The 25,512-nt window shown below is 43.9% G+C and overlaps 1 protein-coding gene across 4 annotated transcripts in view; it reads left to right on the top strand.

Annotated features, from left to right (window-relative positions):
- Positions 1-355: 355 nt before the first annotated feature.
- MITF (melanocyte inducing transcription factor) overlaps positions 356-25,512 on the top strand; it is a 101,956-nt gene continuing 76,799 nt past the window's right edge. The window contains exons 1-2 of one of the 4 annotated variants that reach the window (XM_027640181.1): positions 356-371; positions 680-800. In XM_027640181.1, coding sequence (XP_027495982.1) covers positions 697-800 — 104 coding nt within the window. In that variant the 5' untranslated portion in view covers positions 356-371; positions 680-696. Of the gene's footprint in view, positions 372-608; positions 801-8,254; positions 8,409-25,512 lie in introns of those variants that run through there. The other 3 variants (XM_027640184.1, XM_027640182.1, XM_027640183.1) reach the window with 3 other exon arrangements.

Consider the following 25,512-nt stretch of genomic DNA (forward strand, 5'->3'; position numbering starts at 1 on the left):
TTGGATATTAGGAGGAAGTTCTTTGCTGTGAGGGTGGTAAGGCGCTGGAAGAGGTTGCCCAGAGGAGTTATGGATGCCCCATCCTTAGAAGTGTTTAAGGCCGGGCTGGATGGAGTTCTGAGTAATCCGGTCTAGTGGGAGGGTGAACCCATGGCAGGGGGTGGAACGAGATGGTCTTAAAGTCCCTTCCAACCCAAACCATTCTATCAATCTACGATTGTAGGGGACACCCGCAGCGCTGCGCGGAGGGAGAATCCCGGCCCGCCGCTGCCGGGGGTCTGCGGGGCAGCGTGACGTCACGCGCGGCACCTCTGCCGTCAGAGCCGCGTGACGTCACTGCGGGGGCGGGGCGGGCAGGGAGGGGGCGGCAGGTGGCGCCCGGCCGGGATGGGATGGGATGGGATGGGATGGGACGGGACGGGAATGGGGCGGGCCGCGCTCGCCGCGCTCCCGGCTGACAGCGGCGGCCCCGGCGCGGCCCTGCCCTCCCGGGCGGCGCGGCGGGAGTTGTAGTGCGCGGCGGGCGGAGGCGGCCGGGCCGGCCCCGGGGCGGACTACAAGTCCCAGGCGGGGCGGGCGGCGGCGCTGTGTGTGAGCGGGGCCGAGCCGAGCGGGGCGGGCGGCGCGGCGGGGCTCGCTCGGCGCCGCGGCCGTAACCTCCCGTCTCTCCCTCTCGCAGCGGCGGCGGCGGCGACGATGCAGGCGGAGTCGGGGATCGTGCCGGACTTCGAGGTGGGCGAGGAGTTCCACGAGGAGCCCAAGACGTACTACGAGCTGAAGAGCCAGCCCCTCAAGAGCAGGTGGGGCGGCGGGGCCGGAGCGGGGCGGCGGGTGCCCGCCGAGCATCCCCGCGGGCGCTGCTGCGCAGCGGGGCGGCCGGGAGCGCTCCTGCCATAATAGCGGCGTTGTTGGCGGAGGGCGGGCCGGGCCCGCGTTATGTAAAGGGCATTGTTGGCCGTGCGGGCCCGGCTGTCCCCGGGGCAGCCCCCGCCGGCCGCACCTGCCCCCGGTGAGCGCCGCGGCCGAGACCCCCCGGGCGGGGCCAGCGCGGAGCCGCGAGGGGGTTGCGAGGGCTTGTGGCATCTGAGGTCGTTCTTGGTGGGCTTTTTTCTTATTTTTTTTTTTCTCCCCCTCCCCTCCTTTTTTTTTTTTTTTTTTTTTTCCTCCCCCGACTTTGAGAGTAGGTTTGTTACTCGCAATTGTTTGGGGATTGGAAACTTTTGGTAGGTAGGTCACTTTCTTCCTAGAGTGTTTTTCTTTTTTCGCCGAGATAGACCCTGTTTGCTTATCTGGAGCGGCTGCGTCGCGTAGATATGGTCTGTAAAGGGAAATGAGGCGGTTTCTGTGTGTGTTTCTCTCCCTTGTGGGCTGTTAGGGACCCGCTGTCCGTCCTAGTGCTGGAAAAAGAAAGTCAGTGCTCTCCCGCGCCCTGAACATCAACCTTGTCAGCGATGGCACGTTTCTCCCTCCTCTTTTTTCATTCAGCGAACCCTCCATTTCACCTCAGTGCTCTCCTCTGCTGAATATAAGGTCATTGCTGCAAGTGTATTGTGTTTGTAATCACGTCTGTTGTTAGCCTGTTTCTATATTCATATTTTGAACACTGCTCTTTGTACCTCTGTGTGCAGTTGAAAAATGAATAAGAAAGTAAATACTGAAAAAAAAAATTGTGCTAGAATGACTTTAGGTTGTACCGTTTGTCAGACTCACTTCAAAGTAAATACATGAATTTTTGATGATCCTCTGAATGTTTCAGAAACACTGAAAGTCTTGTAGTAAAAGATGTTAAAAATTCTCTCGCTGTCACAAGGGCTGGGAAATCTGGGACCACCTCCTGTGGCCTGTCTTCACAGCAACCCTGCCTCACACTGAACCTATGGTACTGCTGAGGAATGTTGCAGGTAGTGGTGATATACAGACTAAGGGGCCATCGAACCAAACCAAAGTTGCCAGAACTCCTTTGCTCTGTAAGGTTATGCAGGGAAGTTGCCATTATCAAGGTAATTAGCTGGGGGCCAGGCTAATGTGCAGAGAAGGGTTCATCAACAGTGGTGGGTTCCAGCTGTGATGGAGGCAGCTGGGAGACCCACAGGGCTTCGGGTTCAGTGCCTGTGTTGCCAGTGGAGTGCAGCAGTCACGACAACTGTGCTGTGGTCCAGGAGCCCTGTTTGCACCAGCTGCGGGTTCTAACTGGTGTGCAGGAGTTCTCCCTTTATGGTTGTCCACTTTGTAGTCAGCAGTTTGTGCTTTCCTGGTGTGAGCAGTGGAGCATAGAAAGCAAGTCTGCATTGGAGCTTAGATGGCAGGTCTGCATTTGACCTTGCACAGATGTTGCAACTGCTTTTAATTCCTGTGACTTGGTGCTCTGGGACCCGAATGTATCAGTGCGTTGTTCTCTTCTCTCAGGGGGATGTCAATAAACTCTGTAATGAAACACTGGAGTATTTGGCTGTCTTGTAAATGTTGTCACTTCAAATTTCCCTATACTGAATTTCCCTGGTACATCCTTATTTGATTCTCCTGCAGAGCCAGCACTGCCCACCCTTTGGGTTTAAAGGGACCCCTGTGTCTGTCACCCTAACAGCCTGCTGGTGCCTCAGGCCAGCATCTGTCCTGATGTTGGGTAGGAGAAGTGACCAGCTTGCCCCCCTCTGCCTCGTGTCCCTCCACACGTACCCACTTCTATGAGAAGAGGGAGCCCTGAGGGTGGAATAACAATCCATGGTTTTTCTGGCAGACAGTGAACTGACATGTTAACCTCAGCATGGAGCCTGCCCAGCTCACGTACAGCTCTTACCTCGAGGTAGAGTCTCAGTTGTCTTCCTGGTCTTGTGGGAGATGAAGATGCAAAGGAGTCAAGGGCTCTGCTGGGTCCGTATAAACCTGTCCCTGCAGCCAGGCTGATAAAGCTTGATGATAACAGGAGGCAGAAGTTGCTCACAAACCTGTTTGCTTCATGATTGTATCTCAGAGGACTTCTGTAGTCCTTCAGCTTTGCTGAGGCCTGAAACCAGTCTGACTGATGATTATCGAGGGTATCCAGCATCACCCTGCTGCTTTCCCTTGTGGATGTAAATCAGGAGTAATTGCAGAGCAGTGAGTGGAACAGCAGCAGGTCAGCGTGGTGTAGTTGTGGGACTGTGGCCGTGGGAATTGCTTTCTTACCCTCTCCACAGCCTGGCTCTGGAAAGGTGGCTGGGGAGCAAGTAAGCCAGAGGCAAGAGCTGATGTTAGGAGCTGAGTCTAAACAGCAATCTGCTCTTTTCCCTGGTGAGAACTGCTGATTTCCTAGCAACATTCAGGGCTTTCTCTGATCTTGTAACTATAAGAGGTGAGAAGCACCCTTGGCTTACCATAGCAGCCCAAATTGTGAATACAGAGAAAATCCATCCCACTTAAAAACAGGTAAGAATGTCAGTGCTTTGAACCAAGAAAAAACATTTTTGTTGCCCAGTTTAACTCAGCCTTGCTGATATTGTTGTCCTTCACTCAGTGAAACTCTCCTATTCGCTTCCTCCCAGATTGCTTGTTTTCCAATACATGACATCCAGTTCAATGTTTCTCCTCTCCAGTGTGCCCTCACAGTTACTCCATCCCTATTTCATAATTCAAGTCTGCAATCCAAAGCCGCAAGGGGTCCAATAATAAAAGGTTTTTGCAGTAAATACTGTACTAACTCGGGCCAAGCCACAATTGAGTGCTAGAGGCCAAGTTAAAATGTAAGCCCAGCAAAAGCTTTAATCACAGGGGATGGAAGGAATACATGGGGCTGAGATAGATCAGTTCCACCCATATTTCCCAAACCCCTTCGACCCATCAGAAGTTGGCTCCTTGGGCAAAGCCCTACCTACATTCAAGGGTTCTGTGGAATTTGCCATGGTCAAATCTCTTTGAAAACTGAGATGATGTTTCAGTTGCTTTGGTTTCTCCAGAGTCACTTTTCACTGTGGGAAGAAACTGGACTTTAAGACTAGCCAGTAAGACAATGAGATCTGGTTTTTTCCCCTCATATTCATACTTTATTCCTCTCCTACCACATTCACAAGGGATAATAGTTTTAATCTATAAGTACATACACTTAAATATGTATGTGTTTGTGTAATGAACAAGCAAATAAGATTTCTTTCCTGGTACAAGCAGTGTACAATGAAATCGATGGAGTTTTATTACCAAAAGTAAACACAGATCCTGACATGTCTGCATGCAGTCAGCAGGGTGCTGGAGGCTTAAATTACATCTGTCATATTGCTAATGTAGATTCTTTAAATCATTTAACTTACTGTAGTGGTGTTTTGGGTATCAAACTGGTATCTGGAGGTGAAGACTGTACAACCTGCTCTGCACAGGGCAATCTGAACTAACCCAGGTGCGCTGAATGCAGCAAAAAAATTCTATATTCAGTTGATTTTTCTCTGTATTTTTTTGTTCTCTGCAATGTGTGCCCACTTGGATTGTCTGTGAGACCTCGCCAGCAAATTATTGTCGATTGTTGTAATTTACTGCCTTGCTCTTAATAAAGCCTGCAGGTAAATTACTGCTATTTGTGCTCTTTTCTGTTGCCTATATTTTCAGACTGGTTAAAAAGCACCCAAATGATGTAGTTACTAAAGTATTTTTAGTGGAAAAAATACTAGGAAATGCATTTAATTTGCATGATAGTTTCTTAGGAAGCTTATTTTTGTTTTATGAGCAATGGCATTGAGATGTAGAGTTTGTCATTATTAAAGCAGTGATGTCTTTATAAAATTCTCATAATTCCTACTGTCCAAAGGCCTTTTTTTTTTTTTTTACAAACCTTCAATATTTTACTTATGTCAGCCAGTGCCTCATTTCTATCCATTTAGGATCCTCTATAAAGCACTCCTTTTTGTTTTTTTCCTCTTTTCTGGTGCTGTGCTAAACACTGAAGTCTTGATTTAGTTAAAACTTCCCTTTTAATACACAGTGATTGTTGAGGAAATAATAATTTCACCAGAGAGGCACATATTTTTGAAATGTGGGCTTACTCTGGAGCCAAAGAGGATTCTTCTAAAGTGCCTTAGTGCCTTAGCCTGCAGATGATCAAATTTAATTTTGTAAATGAACTTTGCAGCGTGATTGAATTTGAACTTGATTACATTAGGCTTAACATTGAGTTTGTGCCTACTGGAGGTAGTCTTTTCATATTACTGCTATTTATGGATCTTATTCAAGTGTTTTATATTCTGGTTGGGTTCTGCAATGCAGTTTGTTCAAGCTACTGCTTATATCTGTTCCAGTTGTGCAAGAAGTGGAAAATATCCTTTATTTAGAACAGGTCACATGTTCTTGCATCCAGGAACCGCGTCTCAGTGTGATTAAAAAAAAAATAAAAATGTATCTTGGAGGAACAGATTTAAAAAGTTCCTGAAATATTTTTCCGTCTGTTAGAGAGGAACATTACGTATTTTAAACTGAAAGGTAATAATAGCTGAGCTTAAAGTGCTACGTAGGCTAGCACTGCCTGAAATCAGTGGTAAAAGTCTTAGCCAACGTCAGTGGGAGTAGAGCTAAGCCAAAAGTATGTCTCTGAAATCTCTCCGGTAACATTTTTGTGAGTGAGTCAATAATTCCATGTTTATTCTGCACCTCAAATTCACTTCACTGGGAAGGAAACCCTCGCTACATCGTTTTGTACTTTTTTATTTCTGAAAACAGTCTTAAAAGAAAAGGCTGCAATTGGAGTGTCTATTGTATAAACATGTGGAGACAATAAGTGGTATTTCCGTATGTTTCTTTACACAGGGAGCTGGTGCTGCTCCATGTCTGTAGCAGAGCATTTTCCGTGGTGAGAGATCCGGGGTGACCTTTTCTCTCCTGCAAAACTCTCACTGTTATTTGCAGTAGGCCTTTGCTATTTAGCAAGGAAACAGAAATAGCCCATGAAATTCAGTTCAGCATTTGCTTTGATACGAACTATTGAGCGTCACCTTTTTGCTTCCCTGGCCTGCTTTCCTCGGGAGGGTTTTGTTTGGCTGCCAAGCTGATCAGAGAGGGCACAGATATTTTGAGGCCGAGCTGGCTGCACTGACTGTGCATCTTTTAGCAAGCACATGTGTTTTCTTTTTATTTATCAGACTGCTGGCTGCGTTAGTTGTGTGTAAGTACATATGCACTCTGCTTGAAATAAATCTATACCTTTCTGGTGAGCAGGAGGCTTCCCTGTCGGAGGCTTCCCTGTCTATTCTGTTATTGATTTACAGAATCCAGGTGATAATTTGAATCAATATATTCTGTCTCTTAAATGGCTGAAAATAAGAATGTGCAGCCCTGTTGATGGATAGCTGGGCTGCCCCTGGTACTGCTCATTTCCCCATGTGTGGTGGAGGTAATTTCACAAGCTGCTGGTGTAGAATTTTTGGGGCTGCTGTGAACTTAGCCATTGTCATTAACAAGTCATTGCAGAGCCTTTTTTGCACTGTATATGCTTTTATTTGGCACCTAGGGCAATGCACCAGAGGTCTTTCCCAGCATGGTGGTAGGCAGCATGACTAATTCCTGCTGTATGGTTTGGTCAGGATCTAGAAGAAAACTGGGAAGCAGGAGCAGAGGAGACTTGCAGATGTGCTATTTTACAAACAAATCCAGCCTCTTACCACATTCTATGATTAAAAGTTTAATGGGAAGAAATCTGTACAACTGCTTAAAAATGAGGGTACAGGAGACACCCATTCTGACACTTAACTATGCAGTCCTCCCGTTTTTAGATTTGCTTTCCAAAGCAACATACTTTAAGACTTTGAAAATGAAACAGAAGGAGTAATTTTCTGTTTACTTTTCTGCTAAAAAAATTGAAATTGTGTGTTGGCTTTTAATTGTCTTCCGAGAACGATCTGCTCTTTCGGTGTTGAGAACAAAATGAGAGTCCAACTTCCATTAAACTGGTCAGGCTCTTGGCCATTATTGTCTGTCTCGTTCTATTTTGGATTCAAAAAGTTTTTGAAATGTACTGACTGTAATGTTTTTGTTTGCGGAAAAATACACTGTCTTTAGTATATTTTTTTGCTGGAATGAAGACAACATGATTAAGCAGCATGGCATAGCAGATTTTTCTGGACAGTTAACTGTTGCATCACTATCATATCATACTAGAACTGTGATTTTTCTTTTTCTTTTTTTTAATTTTCTCTAGTTAAACAGTAACAGCACAACTAGTGGCTTGCTTGTAATTTTACACTTCATTTCATACTGGGGAAAAAAACAGCACGGGAAAGGGAATATTGTTGCATATTCATGATATAACAATGCAACTGCTTCATCTGCGACAGCTGTAAGAACTGATGCTGCTTTGAGTGTCAAGATTGAAATACTCAGGCTCACTGGAACCTAAGTCTTGAAAGATCAAGCCTGTTCTCGAGCCCATGTTCAAGGTAGAAGTTCCATGCTGTTTTCAGTGTTAGGCACCCCAAGGATCTGCTCGCTGTGGGTAGGCTCTTGCAGTTTTGGATGCCTTTTGAAAGGCTCTGTCCCAGTATCTTTGCCCAGAATTTCAGCTTGTGACTTGCTTAGGCCCCAGTCATTGATGTCTGTGGGCTTCACCAGGTCATAGTAGTGTCCAAGTGCAAGAGGATAGTGTGAGTATCACTGGTACAAGCACAAAAATGGTGGAAATTGCTAAGGAAGGCTTGCAGTACAACTTCTAGCTAATACTTCAACCACTAATAGTGCCTTTGGATTGAGCTCATTTTTTCTGGTAACATCTCTGCTGCAAGGGCTGCTGTAATGTTTGTGTTAGCAGCTTTCTGCCAAGCATGCAAGCCAGGGGCTGGTGGTTTTTAGCTTTTTTTCTTCAGTGGTGATTATGTAGAAACGCTCCATAGGCTCCCCCCACCCTGACCTGCTGCTCGCAGCTGCTGCATGGACTGGACTGGCAGGTTGAAGGGCAAAAATGTGTTCCTGTGATATATAATTACTTCTTCCAGCATGAGCCAACAGAGCTGCTTGCTGTGATGATTGTTACGTATACTGCTATGTAAAACAGAATGCAAGTGTAATGTAGGGTTCGGGCTAGTATTTTAATGTTGTAATTAACAGCCTCTAACAGTAAACAAGTTTTTTTTTTTTAAATCAGTTCCCATGAAGATTATTCCTTTACAATGCAGGCAGACGTACATCTGCAGATGTGGAGTTTATGAATTCTGTGTTGCTTGCAGAAATGAGCATTGAGAACAACCAAATGCCTTTTTTTCAGACCCTTTTTCTCTCGCTCTAGAACACCACAGGTACGGTGTCAGGTGGCTGGAGACCAGTCCTGCAGCTGGTATTTCGTAGGGACATTACGGCTGAGGGCAACAGCTGCACTGGAGATGATGCAGCTGTTCCCACCTCTGGGAAGAACTGGATTCATTCTTCTTAACCGCTCCCCCAAAAACGGTGATCTAGAGGCACAGGTACGTTGCACCTTCGTTTGTGCTGCTCTTCTGACACAAAGTGGGCACAGACCCACCCGGACCTTCTGTTCAGGCTGGTGTGGCTGGGTGGAGCATGCTGGGGGTCTGCTCTTCTCAGGCCATCTTGTGAGACTGATTGTGAAGAGACCACTGAAGTTTTGGAGGGTTGGAAGGACATTTGTATCTGTTCAAACCTACAAAGGCAATCTTTGTGTGCAAGGATTATGTGCCTGGTTTGGCCTACTGTTACATTAAAGAGTTTATTTGTGGTGAATTCTGAGGAAATTCAGGTGAATATATTAATATTTTGGGTTTCTGAAAAGATGTTGATCATCTTTGAGGTATTTAGGCACTGGAAGCAGCACTATGATAACATAATATATAGCCTGTAACCCAAATGCCGAGACACTGCTTCTCTTCTTTGCAAGTATGTGACAACACAAACTGCAGAATGAATGGGGGAAACCTCGTAGGGCAGAGATTTTGGGATCTGGAGATCTGAGAAAAGTAGTAGGAAGTGGGAACAACTGGATTGTCCCAAATGAAGGACGCCTGGTAGAATGGAGATGGGAACATTCAATGATTGTTACTAGCCTTACTGCCAGGCATCCTGTTGTAACATGTAAACACATGAAGAAAATAGGAATTAGTGTGATCCTTTCTGGAGGAGAAGCAGCTAACTAGAAAACTTGGGATTGGAGATAAATCAGTTGGGAACTGTTTCAGGGTGAGAAGATGAGACCAGACTTTGGAAGCTGTCAGATGGGGAGAGATTGGGAATGTGGGCAACGGGGACATGTGGTCCTGGAGCTTAACTGGGAGGTTGGAATAATGTCATAGAGATGGAAAAGGACCATTGAGATATCTGAGTGGGAGAGCCTGGCTGAGCATGTTTTGTGCACATTTACTATTTCCTTTCAGGATTCTTTGGGCTTTATCTAAATAAAGTATTGTATAAAGTATGACTTTGGAAATGCTTTTTCTGGATATGTCTCTGCATGATAATATGCAGCTGTAAAGCCAAATTAGGAATACAAACTACTTCTATAATGTTTGTGAACTTCAGCCTGGATAAATAACAGTTGCAACCTGAGAGAATGAAATCAGAATAATATTGACATGTGTACACATGCAGGAGGGAATGATCTTACAGAAAAACAAAGGGAAAAAACTCCTATGGGCTGTTCATTGAAAGCTGGAAGGAGTTCAGGGGGGTGTGGGTCTCTTGCATTGTGTCCCCTGGGATGCCATTAACTGCTGTGTTTGGGTTTCTGCTCTATCTAGCAGACTTTCTTTTATTTGTACCAAATATTTACAATTCTACCCAAGCTCAGGCAGCTGAAGGCACATCCCAGATGTCAGTCTGTCCAGCGAAGCCACAGGCATGGCTCAGAAGAGTTGCTGAGACCATTTATTTATTTACTGCTGTTGTAACACGAAGGTTGCTATCTGATAAATAATTATTCCACCCTTGGAGAAGGTACATTGTAAATCTGTTAAGCTGCTCCTTTGTTTGTTGGGCTTGTGCATAATGAGTTTGGAATTTAAGATTAGTAGTGTGCTGTGCAAACTGCTCATTTCGTGACCTCATCCCCCGCTCAGCTCGCCTGCCTGTCCACCTGTCACATCCTGTTGGACACTTAGGGCTGTATTCATTAGGGGAACTTTGGGTTTAGTGTTGCATCATCTCATTTTTATGTGTTCTGCTGCCTAGTGGAATTTAAAAAAAACCAACCAAGCATGAGGTTGTTGTCTGTGTTCCTTAAAGAACTCATGAGGGAAAGGTGGATTCAAAGAAGGCTTGTGAGCACCAGCCTGTGGAGTGGGGGATTGGCTGAGTCAGGCAGGGAAGGGTGCAAGAGGCTGGTGTTGGTGCCAAACGCTGTCCCTTGAAGATTTGGTTGTTGGTTCTAGGTGAGCTGTTGCTAAACCCTCCTCAGAGTGACGTGCCCAAGGCAGGTGTGCTCTTACAGAAATGAGGAAGAGCAGGTAGTATGACATCCCCCTACCTCAGCTTTATCCACTCAACACACAGGAGTTTGGAGTTCCAATCCTGACTGTGGCTCAAGACACAGGATTGAAAGTGCCCACCATCCTCTGGAGTGCCCAAACCAATAAACTTCTTTGAGGTGTCTTTTTTGCTGAAGCTACTCTGTTTTGCCTTGTATAGTGTGATTGAGCCTGATAGGGGCAGGAGTGACTTGGTGTAACACAAGGGAGTGAGTATTTGCATGGAATGGTTCTCACCCTCCTCCAGAAAATAGCTACTTGTACAAAGTGGAACAGCTCTACCAGGAGGCAAGTAAGATGTGCTCAGAAATTAGGTAGTTTTCAGCTCCATCTGTTTCTCAAAAATTAGTTTTCCAAATCTCTGTAGTTGAGGTCACAGCATGAAATATGAGGACCTGCTTGAAATAAGAGGGATGATATTTGGGGCAGAGATAGTTGGATGAAGGGAGGAAGTCTTTAGGGTTATGGGAACCAGAGTCCTGAACTGTTGCAGGAGGGCAAGGAATTTGAAGGGTGGTATGAACTCTCATGGCCAAAAGACCTCTCAGAGTGGTATCTATTGGTGAGGAAGCTTCAGGCAAAGGGGGATATTAAGAGTGACGACAAGTATGTGTTATTTCTTAGGAATGCTTAAATTTTTAGGAATGTGAAATCATTTGTGGTACAGCAAGAGAAGCTTGAATCTGTGTAGAAGTGAGTTACAAAGGAGTAATGTAAGGCAGGGAATGAAATAAGATTACGTCTGTATCATAAACTTGTTTTTTGATTTAGCTTGTTGCATAATTTACAGTTTCAATCTAATTGCAAAACTATTCTGCAAGTGATAATTTGGTTCCCAGCTAATGCAGCTTTTGATGCTGCACAAAGCTGTGCTGTAGGAACTGTGAGCCCTGAAGATGCTGTGGACCACCAAGGACTTTGTGATTTTTGAGTGTGTTGAGTAACGTAGAAAATCATGAAATGGATCTGCCTGTTTGAGATCCTGAAGCTGCCCCTGCAACAAAAACAGGGCTGGATGGAAGGGGCCTGGTGCTGCTGCACATTTGCAGAGCTGAGGGAGGGTCTTGCAACCTTTTTGGTATTTCCCAAAGGAATCAGCCTCCTTACAGCATCTGGAAGAGATCCCTCTGAGCAGGCAGTAATTGTTGTCTTTCCAAAGGAGTCCTTGTTCACGGAGGAGGGTTAATTATCCCTCACTTAGCCTTACTAATGAAGGTGCTTGTAAGAGTTGTGCTGGGGTACCACGATCTCCACAGGACAAAACTTCCCTCCTCTCTATGTTCAGTGGTCTCTTGCTCTGATCTGGCAGGTGTGTTCTTGGCTCTCAGTGGGGATCTTTAGGAACTTGCTCTTTGAAACTGTTGACCATTTGGGCTTTTGACTTGCAGCACCACTTGAGACTATAAATAGACCTACAGAGGAACAGGTCCAGTGATCTTGTGTTCCCAAATGCTGTGTCGAGTGTCGCGCTGGGCGCCAGCTCCGAGAAAGGAGGCTGGTGAGAAAAGGTGGCTCTTGCAGTGAGGAAGCCACCTTGATGGTGATCCCACCATTTTCATACCCAGAGCTTCTTCTAGGCAGCTATTTTGGGTAGGCACAGAGACAGGGACACATGGACGCTGACAGGTCCTGCTGTCTGCAAGGACTGCAAGTGGTGCAACGTTCAGCAGGTCCTGGTGATGGTCTTGTCTCTGCCCTCCTGGCTGGATGATGAGGGAAACCAGTAGCATCGTGTGAAAAAACATTAATGACCTACAGAAGAAATGCTTTAGTGATTTCTTACAATTTAAGAAACTCAGTTTAAGTGCTGGGTTTGCTCCCTCGCCTGTTTTCTCCTATTGTTTCTGAGGTGTACTCTGGGCTCCAGGTTTATGTGGTACTGGTATCCTCCTCTGCCAGGGGATAACTCCTGTCCCGTTGCTATGAAGCATTTTAGTGAGATGCCATGAGATGCCATGGAAAAAGGATGAATCCATCTGTAACTGCAGAGATATTTTTTTTCATGGCTCATCTTTTGCTGATCTTTCTGATCAGTTTTCTGATTCTGCTGGCGGTGGATTTGAATGATTTCAGGTGTTGTCATACAATTATGTGATGCTTGTTTCCCATCTGTAATTTAGTTCCTTTGCATTGAGATTTATTAAATAGCACAGCATAGAAAATTGCAGTATCTGTCCTCGTCTCTTTTCAGTGGGTTCGTGTTTTGTGGCAAGGACTTTCACAGCTCTTGAAATTCTAAATCTCTAATGACTATTTAATCTAAGACAGTTTCCCCTGTATTTAAAGAGCCACAGAATCAGACTATGCTGTGGAGAAAATAGCAAATTTGCTAAATTTGGCTGCTTGCAGAGTCATCCAAAGTACATGAGTTATTCAGTAGGTGCTGTTTGGCTTCTTGTGCTATAGGGAATGCTGGGGTTTGGGGGTTTAGTGGTGGGAATGCAGTTCCTCCTTTCTGCATGTAGCACAGGAAAAAATAATGGTTGCACTAGGAGCTGTGTGCAATTTATTTGGTGGCACTTAGAGCTGCAGAGCGCCCCTGGCAGCAGAAAGATGGGTGCTCTAGAACTGGAAGATGGTATTGATTGTGCTGCATTTCTGCTGGAACAAAAATATAATGGGCTCAGCATTTGCACTTTCCACTTGTGTATTGTTTTCTCTTTATTTTGTGTATTTACAAAATGCTGTGCTATGCAAACTGCTGGTTTGGTATTTTCTGTGGAATGAAAATCATCTGGACAATTTTACTGAATTTTGTCAAAGTTTTTGGGAACAGGCTCTTTTCTGTTCCCTGGCATCTTTTTTAGATGAAGATGAGAATTTGAGTTCAAATTCAGGGAAGTGTCTGTGTGCTGGAATTTTAGAAACAATTTGGGCTTGTTTGAGGTTGTAAAAGTAATTCAAATATTAAAATAATATGTAGTATCTCCCAAAAGCATTCTTCCTGAGCAAATGCCTACATTGTCTGTCCTCCCCCCCCAAATGTACTTTAGATCCTTGATGTAGTGGGAGCTGCAAGCTGAGAAAGCATCCAGTGTTCAGGCTGAGGCTATTTTGAAAGAGATCAGCATTCAGTGCCAGCTGAAGTTAAGCATATGTTTAAAGATCCACCTTGATTAGACCTCTGTCCAACACAACACTTCCACATAGTCTTTATTTCGGAATACTTAATAATTCAGTTGGTTTTGTACTTGCAGATTTGAACACAAGAGAGCTCTACCCTGATCCAACAGGCCTTAAGCATGTGAGCTGTGCTGCTTGAGACTGTTTGTGCTTCAGTTTCAGCTCTTGGTTTGAGCTGAAATCCGTGTTGTTGGATTGGGAGAAGAGTGTTCAGCATATGGCAGGCTGTTAAATCTGATGTACTTCTGAGCCTGACACTGTGCTTTTAATATGTTCCACTTTCATTGAAATACTACTTAGAAAAGTAAAAAATCCCACTAGAAAAAGATAAATGCATAATCTTTTCAACATGAGATGCAGAATTAACTGACTTTCCGTATAGTCTGTTTAGCAGAGGATGAGCACTATCAGCTGGGGGTTTTGTTGTTTGTTTTTCTTCCAAAAGACTTAACTGCCCATTTGTTTCAGATATCCTGATGATATCGTTTGAGATAAGTATTAAGATTTGCATGTGCTTATATCATGAAGAACAGTTCCTTTAGCCCTCACATGTGTGTTTGCCTACTGTGATAGCAAGTGCTTTTGTGGCTCCTCTGGAAAAGGAGCTGGATGTGACCACAGCTTTCTGGATGCAAACTGGGCTGTTCTCAAAGTCAACCACAACTCTGTCAAGTCTGCTACTGGGTGTCACATGGGCAGGATCTGAAGGTTTGGAATAGGGTTATTTCCAACATTCTGAAGTTTTTCCCAGTGGCTTTACAGACTCACAGAGTCATTGAGGTGACACCTCTGGAGATCATCTTGTCCAGCTCCATTGCTCATCATTGAGTAGTGGCTCAGAGGCATGTCACGTTGGGTTTTGAGTATCTCCAAAGACAGAGGCTTCATAACTTCTCTGGGTGACCTGCTCCAGTATTGGACCCTCACAGTAAAAAAAAGTGTGGGGTTTTTTGTTTGTGTTTTGGCAGGGTTTTTCTGAGTTACACATAGACTGTTTTCTGACTTCTGTATCACAGTGTGGAGTATGCAGGCGGCTGCACAAACTACACTCGTTCAGCTTTGGTTTTTGAAGTAAGACAGGGGGCTACGTTTCTTATCTAAACTGTTGGGATTTGCCCTAAAAGCAGTGGATTGTACAGGTTTAGTTAAAGACCTCTTGGGCAAAACTTCTGTGTCCTTTTCAGTCGTGACTCAAGGTTTTCTTACTCCTCTTGTTTGAGACAGACTAGTTTTCAACTCTACCATTCCCCATTGTGGATAGATGTAAAGCACCCTTCAACATAACGTTGCATTTAATAAGCACTTCAGTGCAGAGGTTGTGTCCAGTGCTGCAAAACTATGCCTTGGTGTTGTTTGTGCAAAGCATTTGACAGATGCTCATCGCTTGTGATGTTATCTTGGCTGTTTAACATATAATAGTTCCATGAGGCTGTGACTAAAATATTCCTGCTCTTTGATGCACCAGCACTAACTTGTCAGCTATGAATTCATACACTGAATTTGAAATTACTTCTAAAATAGTAAACATGAACTTTGGCCATTCCATGCTCTGGGATAAATCTAGAAACGATTCCTCAGTGTGCTATGCACAAAGTGCCTTTTTGTGACCTATAGCTGTTTCTGTTCATCAGGACAGCATACAATGCACTTCAGCCAAGGTATATTAAATAAATATCACGTGGAATTGAGTATCTAATCTTCAGTTGGGACTGATCTTGTCTAGACTGTCTAGGACTACTTTTCAGTTTTGTGCAGATTGCTTTTGGCAGCTTCAAGTGCCAGCAAATCAGAGATCTTACAGAATATGTTCTTTAGCTTAAAGAAAAGTTTACTGCAATGACTGGAAAAGTTTACTTCAGAGGTTTCTTCCAGGGTAAAAAAAAAAGTGTAGCACTTAAATAAAAATCTGTAATGACACTGCCAATAGCAAGTAAGAGTCCAGTCCTAGGCCATAGCAGTCTTACTTGATTTACTTGGTATCAGATATTGAGATGACCATGTGCTACAGTCTCCAGTCTGTGTTTTCTGAGGCTGCATTCATTTCTCTGTATTCTCAAGCTCTGACATGTTTGGATGATTGGAGTTGACTGGCAATAGCATAACGTCAAGTGTAGAAAATAAACCATGTTTACTGCTCCAGACTTTGTTCCTTTTGCATTTACAATAACTGTTGAGAAATAAGCAGAAAGTTAGAGGTGGTTTCCCAAAGTAGCACTTTCTGGGGAAGAGGCTTGATTATGTAATCCCATCTTGAAGCTCCAGATGAACTTGAGACCCACTAGACTCAATGGTCCTTCTTATTTCAGGTTAGTAGATGAGGATGATGTCTACATTTATGCAGTCCTTTCAGGATTTTCCTGTGTAAATGGGAATGACTTTGGATGGTAAGCAGTGGACAGCAATAGCTGCACTCTCAGTGTGCTTATGGCCTAGTTAGCTGTTAGGTGCTTTGGTGACAAAATTAACACCCTGTGAATGCTGAATGTTGGCAGATCTTGACAGTAGTTTTTGCCTCTGGGTGTACTACCTGAACTGAGAGCTTTTTTTGCTTCATTGCTTTTGTCTTCCCTCCTTTATTCTAAGGCTCAGTGGTGTGTTCCAGGCAGGTGAGAAGCAGATGGGGGGAGAGGTTCTGGATATCTGCTTACAAGACCATCACAAAATGCCACTGGAGTATCTCACTTGAAATGCAAGATTCTGGAGCAGGAGGAATCCTGTCACCTGGATCCTGGGAGGTCTCGCTGTGTGAGCTGCTGCTTGAATAAAGCTGTTGGGGCAGTTTAACTCTGCAATGCTTAACTTCAATTAAGTTGTCAAGTTTAGCATTGCTTTAGGCATTAATAGAGTTTTACTCTCACTTAAAAATCTGGTTTAGTAATTAACCTCCATTTTATTCTGGAGTTCAGAAGGTGCTCATTTAGTGCAGCAAATCTAATGTCATGTGAATTAAAACATGAAAGATATGCAGTAATGAGAAGCTGAAACAGGGTAGTGCAGAAATTTGATTATATGCAGTTTATGAAGAGCTGTGCTAAATGCTGAGTTCTTAATGAAAAGCGTTTTGAAGGCACCGCCTTGCTTCTGCATTTGCATGGTTAAGGGATGTTCTGAATTAAATTAGGAATTAGTAATGGAGTCAGGATTTCTGATGTTGCACACTGACTTTTTGTTGCACTTAGGTTTATTGTACAGCTTTTTGTGAAATCTGGGCTTGGGATGGCTGAGTACAACTTCCAAAAGGTGTGAGGCATTTGCAGAGGTTGGGAGAAGAGTGTACAAAGATGGAGGGACACCTGGTTCAGCTCGGTGATACAGACTAATAGTTGAGATCCCCTTCTCTGCTGGAACTGAAGACTGAACCCAAACTCCAGGATATTCTGCAGAGTTTATTGTGGGAGAGAGGCACAGAAGGGTGGTACATGGAAGGAGAATTACACCTGCAGACAGCAGAGTTCCTTCACAAAAATTGACCTGGTCTTTGTGATTTATTTGGTAGTACCCATATTTTACATCCTACCACAGCCATTACTGTTACAAAGAAAAGTCCCCAGCTCCTCTGGCAAGACTGTTTAACTGCTCTCAGCACTGAGTACAGCTGTGTGCTGCAGCAGAGCTGCTGTGCAAGGGCAGAGGTGTTTAATTTCCCCCAGAAAGTGTCAGGTTTATTGCACGTGTGCGTGGAGTATGTGCCAGCTGGTAAGTCCCGTGCTTTTCAGGGCTGGACTGCTGGCATCATACCAGTTCATACAGGCTGACTTGCCTCTGGATATAAGGTACAGGTCTTCAGACAGCCTGGAAAACTGCACCAGTTTCTGCTGCCCAGGAGTTTTGGGTGACCTCAGGGATAAGGGGCAGCTTTCCCCTTTTCTACTGAACATTGCATGTGCAAAATGTTGGTTACTCACCTTTTTTTGGTCAGGGAATCGGAGACTGTGTAAGAGCTCCAGTTCAGAACATGAACATGAACACAAAAGCATTGCAGAGCAATGCTGTCTATCATGCTTTTGCCCTGTAATGTGCATTCCCATATTGAAGTGCACTTTTATCAATTATTTGTCATTGTCTGCTTCAGTAGATGTCAGAGGCAAAGATGCAGGAGGTTCGATGTTTTTTCAGTTATCTCCTCTGTAGCTTAGGTATGTGAAATCAGAGGCTTTGTCTTCTCTATCACTTGAGCGATTTAAGGGAAAAAATAGCCTCTTATCACTTACTTGGCTACTTTATTTCCAAGGCAGTAATGTGGGGTAAAAGTTCACCTTACAAATGCTGGCAGAAGGACTCTGCACTAGGCGGGGTGTGGTTTTGTGCTCCACCTGATCTCCTCTGGCTGCTGCTGGAAGGTCTGGCCCTGCCCATCTGTGCCTTCAGCCACAGTCCTGTGGAGGAGCTGGCTGCTAAATGGCTGTAAGGAGAGTTGGCTTATCTTGCTGATTCAATGGGAAAGGACCACACATGCTCAAAATAAAAAAATTTTCCATCTGCTTACAGAACTGACTCGTGCTATGGCCACACAGTTATAAGACCCGACCCAGGGGAGGGTTGAGAGCCGGACTGTGGGCAAGACTCCTCCTGCTGTAGTAGCTTGCAGTTATGTTGGGTTACATGGAACTTGAAACCATACTGCTGACCTTACAAAAACATGATAAAACTGGTGTGTGAGTTGTATGGTTGCTGGCCTGTGGTTGTTTCTTTTTATGCGGTTGAATGTCTTAAAATCAGCATTCCAGCAGAAAGTGTGACGGGTACCATGCTTACAGCCAGCAGATACCTTTACCAGTGAGTCCAGTTTGATGTCTGTGACTGATTCTTGTCATACTGAATTTCTTAAATGAATGAGAAACATATGCTAGTGTTCTGTTAACCTGCCAGGCCTCTCTCTTCTTGAGCTTTATGCTTACTCCATAGGAACCATGACCCAAATATACTGGCTCACTGAGCTAATCATCTTACAGCTCAAGCATAGTTTAGTTAATTCTGACTAATAATTTACTGCTGTCAGCTCTGCTGCAGTAGTTATCTGTGTGCAAAGTCCTGGTTTGTAGCAAATATCACGTAATGCAGGTTTAACACAAACCTCTCTGACCACAGACTAAGCTAAGCTCTTTTAGTACACCTTGACTGTCCTCTCACAGCACACGTGGCTGCTCTGGCTGCTCAGCTGCTGAATGGCAACTTGGGATTTTGATGGGCTGCTGGAGCCCTCCTGCCACCCCTGAGGCTTGGAATCCTTTGCATTGACTGCAACTGTAATGTCCAAGTCTTCCTGTGTTAATCCATTTTCCGTGAAAGACAGAAAATGTAGATAGTGGATGAAACAGGGTTAAATTCTTCCAGTGAGTAGCTGCTGCTGGTAACTGTGGACTAGTTTGACAGGGTTCACATCTGTGTTAACTTTCAGAAGACAACATGAAGCTATTATGCAGTTACTACCCACTCCAGGATCTGCACATCAATTAGGAGAGGCTGCTTACTCATGCTCCTCAAAAGTTGTGCCAAAATAGCTATTACATTATGTCAGAGCCCATATTTTCATCCTGAACAATTAATCAGAATATAAACCTTGTTTCTCCTCAGCAGCTTTGAGTATAGACCGACAACTGATACAGGGTGCTTTGGAGGTGTTCTGGTTGCAGAGGGCTCCTCTGTAGTTGGCACACATCAGGGAAATTATGATGAAATGTGACATTATTTTGTCAACAGTATATCTGGGAAGCTCCAACAACAACCTCTTCTGTAAACAGCTTTTGTTCTGTGTGTTGTGACTTATTCTACTGTAACGCTAAGGATCCCTGCTGGGACCCAGTGTCCTGTGCTGCTGGTAGGTGCTGTGTGAGCTCGAAGGAAGGTGGTGGGCTGCTTCACAGCAGATCTGCAGTCTGAGAATAAGACATGAGAAGCAGATGGCTAAAGGGGGAAACAATGAGGCAGAGCTGTCAGCGTGATGGGATGGAGTCCTAGTGCACCCACTGCCTTGCTGTTGGCAAAACCCTGGTCAGTGTCCTGCCCAGGAAAGAGCTCTTGGCGGACTTGGCAGGGCAGGTACACTTGGAGGTACCTCTGAGAAGGTACCTTTGGAAGTGGGATAAAGTGCTGAGCTTTTATCATCATTGGAGGAATGTGGCGTTTCTGGTGACCAGCTTGCAGGTTTTCTTCTCGAGCATCAGGAACCCGTGGGTCTGGATCCCAGCCCTGTCCCCTTGGGTAATTGTGGTGGTTCAGTATGGTCCAGAGATTCACAATAGCAGGGCCTTGGACAGGTGTAGGATCTCAGTTAAGATGTGACATGCAAAGGAAGCAGCGTCTGTGGTGAAGTGACAAAACCTGTTGTAATGAAACCAGAAAAATATTGGCTTCTGGTGTCAGACAGGAACCTGGAGATCTGTCTCCTGACTTTCCAGACTGCCCTCCTGTAGGAGCTGCCTGATAGTGCTGTCCAGGAGCATCTTTTGCAGGAATATTTGTACTGTGCAGCATACAACTTGAATGAGATTCTGCAGAGAAAACAGTACCATCACACTGATGGGAAGGCTAAACTCTGTGCTGTAATTCTTGATCCTAATTCATGGTTTTCTGTCTGTTTTGCCAAATACCTTTAATCCAGGGAAAATGATAACTCAGAAAAGATGGTGTATGATAAAAATAGAAGCACTTGCTCCAATTCCTCCATATGTTAATGGCTGGATTTTCAGGCAAGAGATTCCAGAAAGGTGTGCCAACAGTCTGAATACCTGCATGTGCTGTGGCTCTCTTTCAATGAAAAAGCTGTTTGGGTTAGAGACAAGGGTGAAGTCACTGGAAGTGTTTGGTATCTCTGTGAATTTTATTAGAAGAAACGAAGTATCGTAATTCCTGAGGTACTTGCAAGGTTCTTGCTTTAGAAATCCTGTCTTGCTTCCATTTATTTCTTCTCCATTGGAAAATTCATGGTGAGTGCATAAATTCATTGCGTTGGAGGCCATCTGGAAATGGCTACATCAGGCTAAATTATACATTACATTTGATAAAAACTTTTCAAAGACCCTTTCTGTGGGGAAAGGGAGGATGGAAGCCTGGAAAAAGGTTTAATAGGAAAACCAGACAAAGATTAGTGTTCAATAAATGGGAAACTATGGTAATGTTTTCATTCAAAAAAATACATAGCAGAGAAGTTAGATGATGATTGAATACAAATACTGAACTGTCGAAGTCGTCCCTCACAAATGGCTGTTCTCTTGGTTTATTCTATCTTTTACCAGTTAATGTTTATGACTTCAAGATGCAAACCAGTTTTCCATTGTTTAGCAAGATACCTGCTTAGATTAAAATAAAAGCAAACACAGGAAATGCAATAATACAGGTTTGTAGGGGGAAAAATAAGCTTAAACAGGTAGTAAACACATGAATTTGGTTACTCAGGAGGCTGTGGAAGTAGCTGGTGCTACTGGACTTAAAAGATCATGGACAGACGAGATACTGAAGGGAATTGGACTGGGGTTACTCTGTCTCTTAGTTAGTTACTGTGGATGCTGGAGGGTTGCAAGCAGAGCAGAGCTTAGAGAGTAGCTGGACTTGAGACATGGTGCTGAACTGGATGGACTATGACTGTGATTATTCCATGAATTCACCCAGCACCTGGAATCTGGGTACCAGTCAGCTGAGCTCTGGCAGGTTGGATGTCTAGTTCCTTCTTTCTCTCGTTTCAAATCCGGGAACAACTTGTCCAGGTCTGGACTTATGAATCATTGCAAATGCTTGATGTGTTGGCAGCTCTGTGCCACCCAGCTTCACACTATTCTGCTGCTGTAATTTTAAGAAACTATTGGAACAGTGCCCTCCCCCTAAAAAAGTATATCCAGAGATCTGGGAACTAATGTATGCAGCCCTCCCCCAGTTTATTTGTACCAAGCTGTTTGGGTAGGCCTTGGTATTAGTTTTAGCTGCAGAGCAGGTTTTAGTCAAGGAATCAAAAGCTTGGATATGGTTTACTCTGAGAGGATAATTGAGCCAGTTAATCCAGAATTGATGAAAAAAAAAAAGCGCATCTAAGTTGGGAGAATTCAGTCCAAAACATCAAAATCTCCTGAGTCCATAAAAAAGAGCTTTGCTTTACATGGGGTATTAGTCATTATCCTGTCAGTCATGGTTTTTAGTTTGATTCAGAATTTATTTAGAGGTCTGTCGTGCCAAGCTGTGCTCATCTTGGCACGTACAGGAGACTCCTTTATTCTCCTAATGTGTTAGTTCACTTGAAAAACTGAAATCTGTACTTCCATCAACTATTTTTCATATTTTATTTGACTTGCAAAGGCAACATCATGATGAACTTCACTCTACATGTTAAAACAACTTAGTCTAGTACTTCTAAAAGACTCCTGTCTTTAAGGAGCAGATGCCTTGTGAGGGGGATCTGCTTACCTTGGTCTGGCTGAGGGGTCAGTAGACTTTCAGCATTTATACTTTCAGCAGAGAAGAAATGAGGAGTTATGGAAGTGAGTGGTCCTCTCCTGAATGGGTACTTTATGCATCTTTGTTTTTTCACCCCACATCCCTGTAAGACCTTTGACCTTTTGCTTTCTGAAGCAGACCACAAGTCACATTTGCAGGTTAGCCTGGCCAGAGGAAGAGTTTCCATTTTACAGAGGGGTGAAGTCAGGGACAGTATTTCATCTGGAAGTTGTGAATTGGGCCATTCCTTCAAATGCAGAGGAACAACCTCCTTCTCCAAAAACTTAAACCTTTTTCCAGTATTTGAAAAGTTGCCTGTTTGCCTCTGCTAGTGTTTCCTGCCTTTTCTTTTTCTCCATTTCTGCAGTGTCAGGAAGAAAAAATAAATCTGTAATCCAAGTAATATTCTAAATATAGAAGTGCTAGTTTACAAATGAGAAATCTTTCTGATGGCTTCAAAATGGGTTTTGTAATAAAAGGAAATGTATTTGACACTGCCAGAATTTACAGTCCCACCAGAGACTTGTGAAATAACTGCTATACCAAACAGCCTGGGCTGGAATGGAGCTTGTTGACACGTACGGGTTACTGAAGGGTATTTCTGGCTGTTGCCATGAGGATGGCTTAGCAGGAAAAAATACATTCTCTGCGACTAGTGTAGGGCCCTGTCTGTACCATCAGCTTTTAGAACAAGCATTTTAACAGAGGGTGGTTAAAGAGGGAGGCTGTCTTTCAAATTGGGTACCAGAATATGGATGCTGGGAGCCAGGAGAAGGGGTTATGAGCAAGTCTGGTGTGAGTAGTGCAGTCTAATACTGCTTTTGGCTGTTTAACTGAGTAAAAAAGAGTTTTTGCTGGAGTTCCTACATATTTTGGGCCTTTTTTTTTTTTTCTTTCTTTTCTTTTTTTTTTTTTTGCTTGCTTTCTCCAAAATCCCTTCAGGCTTTGACCTCTCTACAACTGCTCTACAAGTAAAGGTCCCAGTTATTCCTGAGTGGGATAACGAATTTTTCATGTTGTCACAGAACTGCAGGAAGGTGCCACAGTGGTCTCAGATGGTGTCAAACACAGAGACTGCTCTCAGCCCTTTGATGAGATTTCAGCCACGGGTTTAGAGGTGAATGGCCTTACTCCATTTGACAGCAATTATACATAGAGACATAACCACAAAGGAGTTGCAGAAAAAGAGTACTATGCCGTGGTTTCTGCTTGGTCTAACTTAGGGGGCACTGTTGATGTACTGGGGAGAGAGAAAGCTTCTGCCCAGCTTCTCATAGTGCCCCAAAAATAAAATGCTATGGGAGGACCTAAAAAAATGACTAGAAGGAAAAAACCCTCCTCTGTAATGAACATTTCTCCTATCAAAAGATAGTTTTCAAATTGAAATAAGACAGCTAAGAGAAATATTGAAACTTGATAAGTTAAATTGTTTATTAAACAGGGGCTCTGCTTCATTGTCTTCAGATGAAGTTTCTCATCTCATTCACTGTCACACATGAAACTTGCACTATATTATTTTCATCTGCAGGCCTCTTAAGGGTCTTATTGGCTGCCTGTGAGTCCTGTGTTGCTGGAATGTCATGGTATACTGTACATCACGGATTTGCTTAAATGTTTTGCTAAATATCAGTTCCCCTTGCTGAGTGACAGTGATTTAACCAGCAAAACCCCAGTTTTAAAGCCACAGTTTTCAGCCATGCTTAGGCCTGTGACTGTGTAACCTGTTTCTATGGGTGTTGGGGCTTTGCTCTGCCTTATTCTGTGTTTTTGACGTGTGGGCTTCTGCTGCCCTCACACCACCGGCCCTTGTTTGTGAGTCCCTGCTGTGCTGGGTTCCACCAGGCTCTGCTCCTTCTCCATACGCAATGAAAATACCTCCATGAGCTCTCAGAGATGTTTCAGGTTACATAAACCAGAATTTAAAATAGTATCTTTTTCACAACATTTGGAACACGTGTTCCTGAATATAAATTTTCAGCGCAGTGCCAACAGAGTTAGTTTAACAGATGCAGAACTCTGTTACTAAGAATAGTTTCTGCAGTTATCTCCCCACACAAATTTTCTCCCTGGGCATTTGCTATGTGCTTATCAACACTGCAGAAGATCATATGCATGTTCTTTTTTTTTCAGAAAATAGTCTACAAGCTTTCTGCTTTCAGAAGCTATTGAAAGCACATTCTTCTGAAGCCACACTGAGTTTCAACTGATGAATCAGAATTGTGCATGGAAAGATTCGGGTACAAACATAATAACGAAATTTAGCAATACCTTTTTTTGTTGGTTTTTTTTTTTTCATTCTTGCTTTCCCTTGGTAGACAGCAACACTTGCTGGCAAGAATGGGAATAACAGATCAATCTGCTTATTTTCAGTTGTTGGATTCATGTTTGTCAGTCATCCAGCTCTTTTCCAGCTGTTACCCAGTGAGGATTTACCTGGTGGGGAAGAAAATAGAATGTCTTGGCACAAGCTGCAGACTCCTTCCTAGTGACATTAAGGCCATAAGAGCGCCTGAAGTCGAATTCAGATTCTATTTGAATAAAAGCTGAATTCTCAAGAGTTTTCTGACTAAAATGAAGGGCTCTCATGAGTTAGGCAAACAGGATTTGGTCACCAGTAAGCACAGGAAACTATATTTAAACAAGAAGGAAAGAGTTAATTGGAGGTTGCCTGTTCCTCTTTTGCCAAGCAGCAGAACTTTTATAGGCTGTGAAACTGTGGTTATTAACTAGAGTTAATAGGGATTGTCTCATTCATTACCAGACACTGTTAAGAGTAACTGTTGGTTCCTCTGTTCAGGCCGTACTTCTGTTCCCAGTGATGTCAGGAGATCTGCTTCATTTAAAAAAAACAAAGACCTGGGCTTGGTATGTTAGTAGCCATTGAAGGTGAACATAAAAGAAATACAATAGGAACAACATACTGAAAAGAAAAACACGATTTTTAAGGTAGTTGACTGTCAGTTCTCATCTCCCAAATTTGGTGTTCAGTTTGTTGGCATTGCCAGCTGTGGTAGTCCAACCTTCCTGGGTGTTGTCCCCAGTGGTTTCACTGATATCAGGATTTTTCAGCAGTTTAAGACTTTTTCTGTAGGTGGCATTTCTTTTAGCTCAGCTTTTACAGGCTTCAGCATTTGCGGCACAGAAAATCTCTGCTGAGTATTTACGAGATTCCCTAAACATGGAGCTACTTCTGCAAGTCTGGCTCTAAGTGTTACAGCCCCTTTCCTTGCTTATAGGCCACCAACATACGGTTGGATTCTGCCTGGATTCTCCTCCAAAAGTAATTTTAGGATCTGCTGCTGGGAGAAGGAAACATAGCTGGGCCATGGAAGCTGGAGCCTGCTGTCATGTACTTTGCTTGTCTGTACCTGGGAGCAAAACTGATCCCTGAAGTTCTGTAGGACTTCCCCCTTGAAACAGGGAGTAGGAATATGGGGAGGCAAAGGAAAGCTTGGGATTTTCCGTATTCTTGTGCTTAATTTGAAACAGTGATTCAACCAGCCAAGGGAGACAGTTTATCTGTTCAGCTATGGCATAGGCGTTGCCT

The sequence above is a fragment of the Corapipo altera genome, unplaced genomic scaffold (genome assembly GCF_003945725.1).
Source record: "Corapipo altera isolate COAL_440 unplaced genomic scaffold, ASM394572v1 55, whole genome shotgun sequence".
Taxonomy (NCBI): Eukaryota; Metazoa; Chordata; class Aves; order Passeriformes; family Pipridae; genus Corapipo; species Corapipo altera.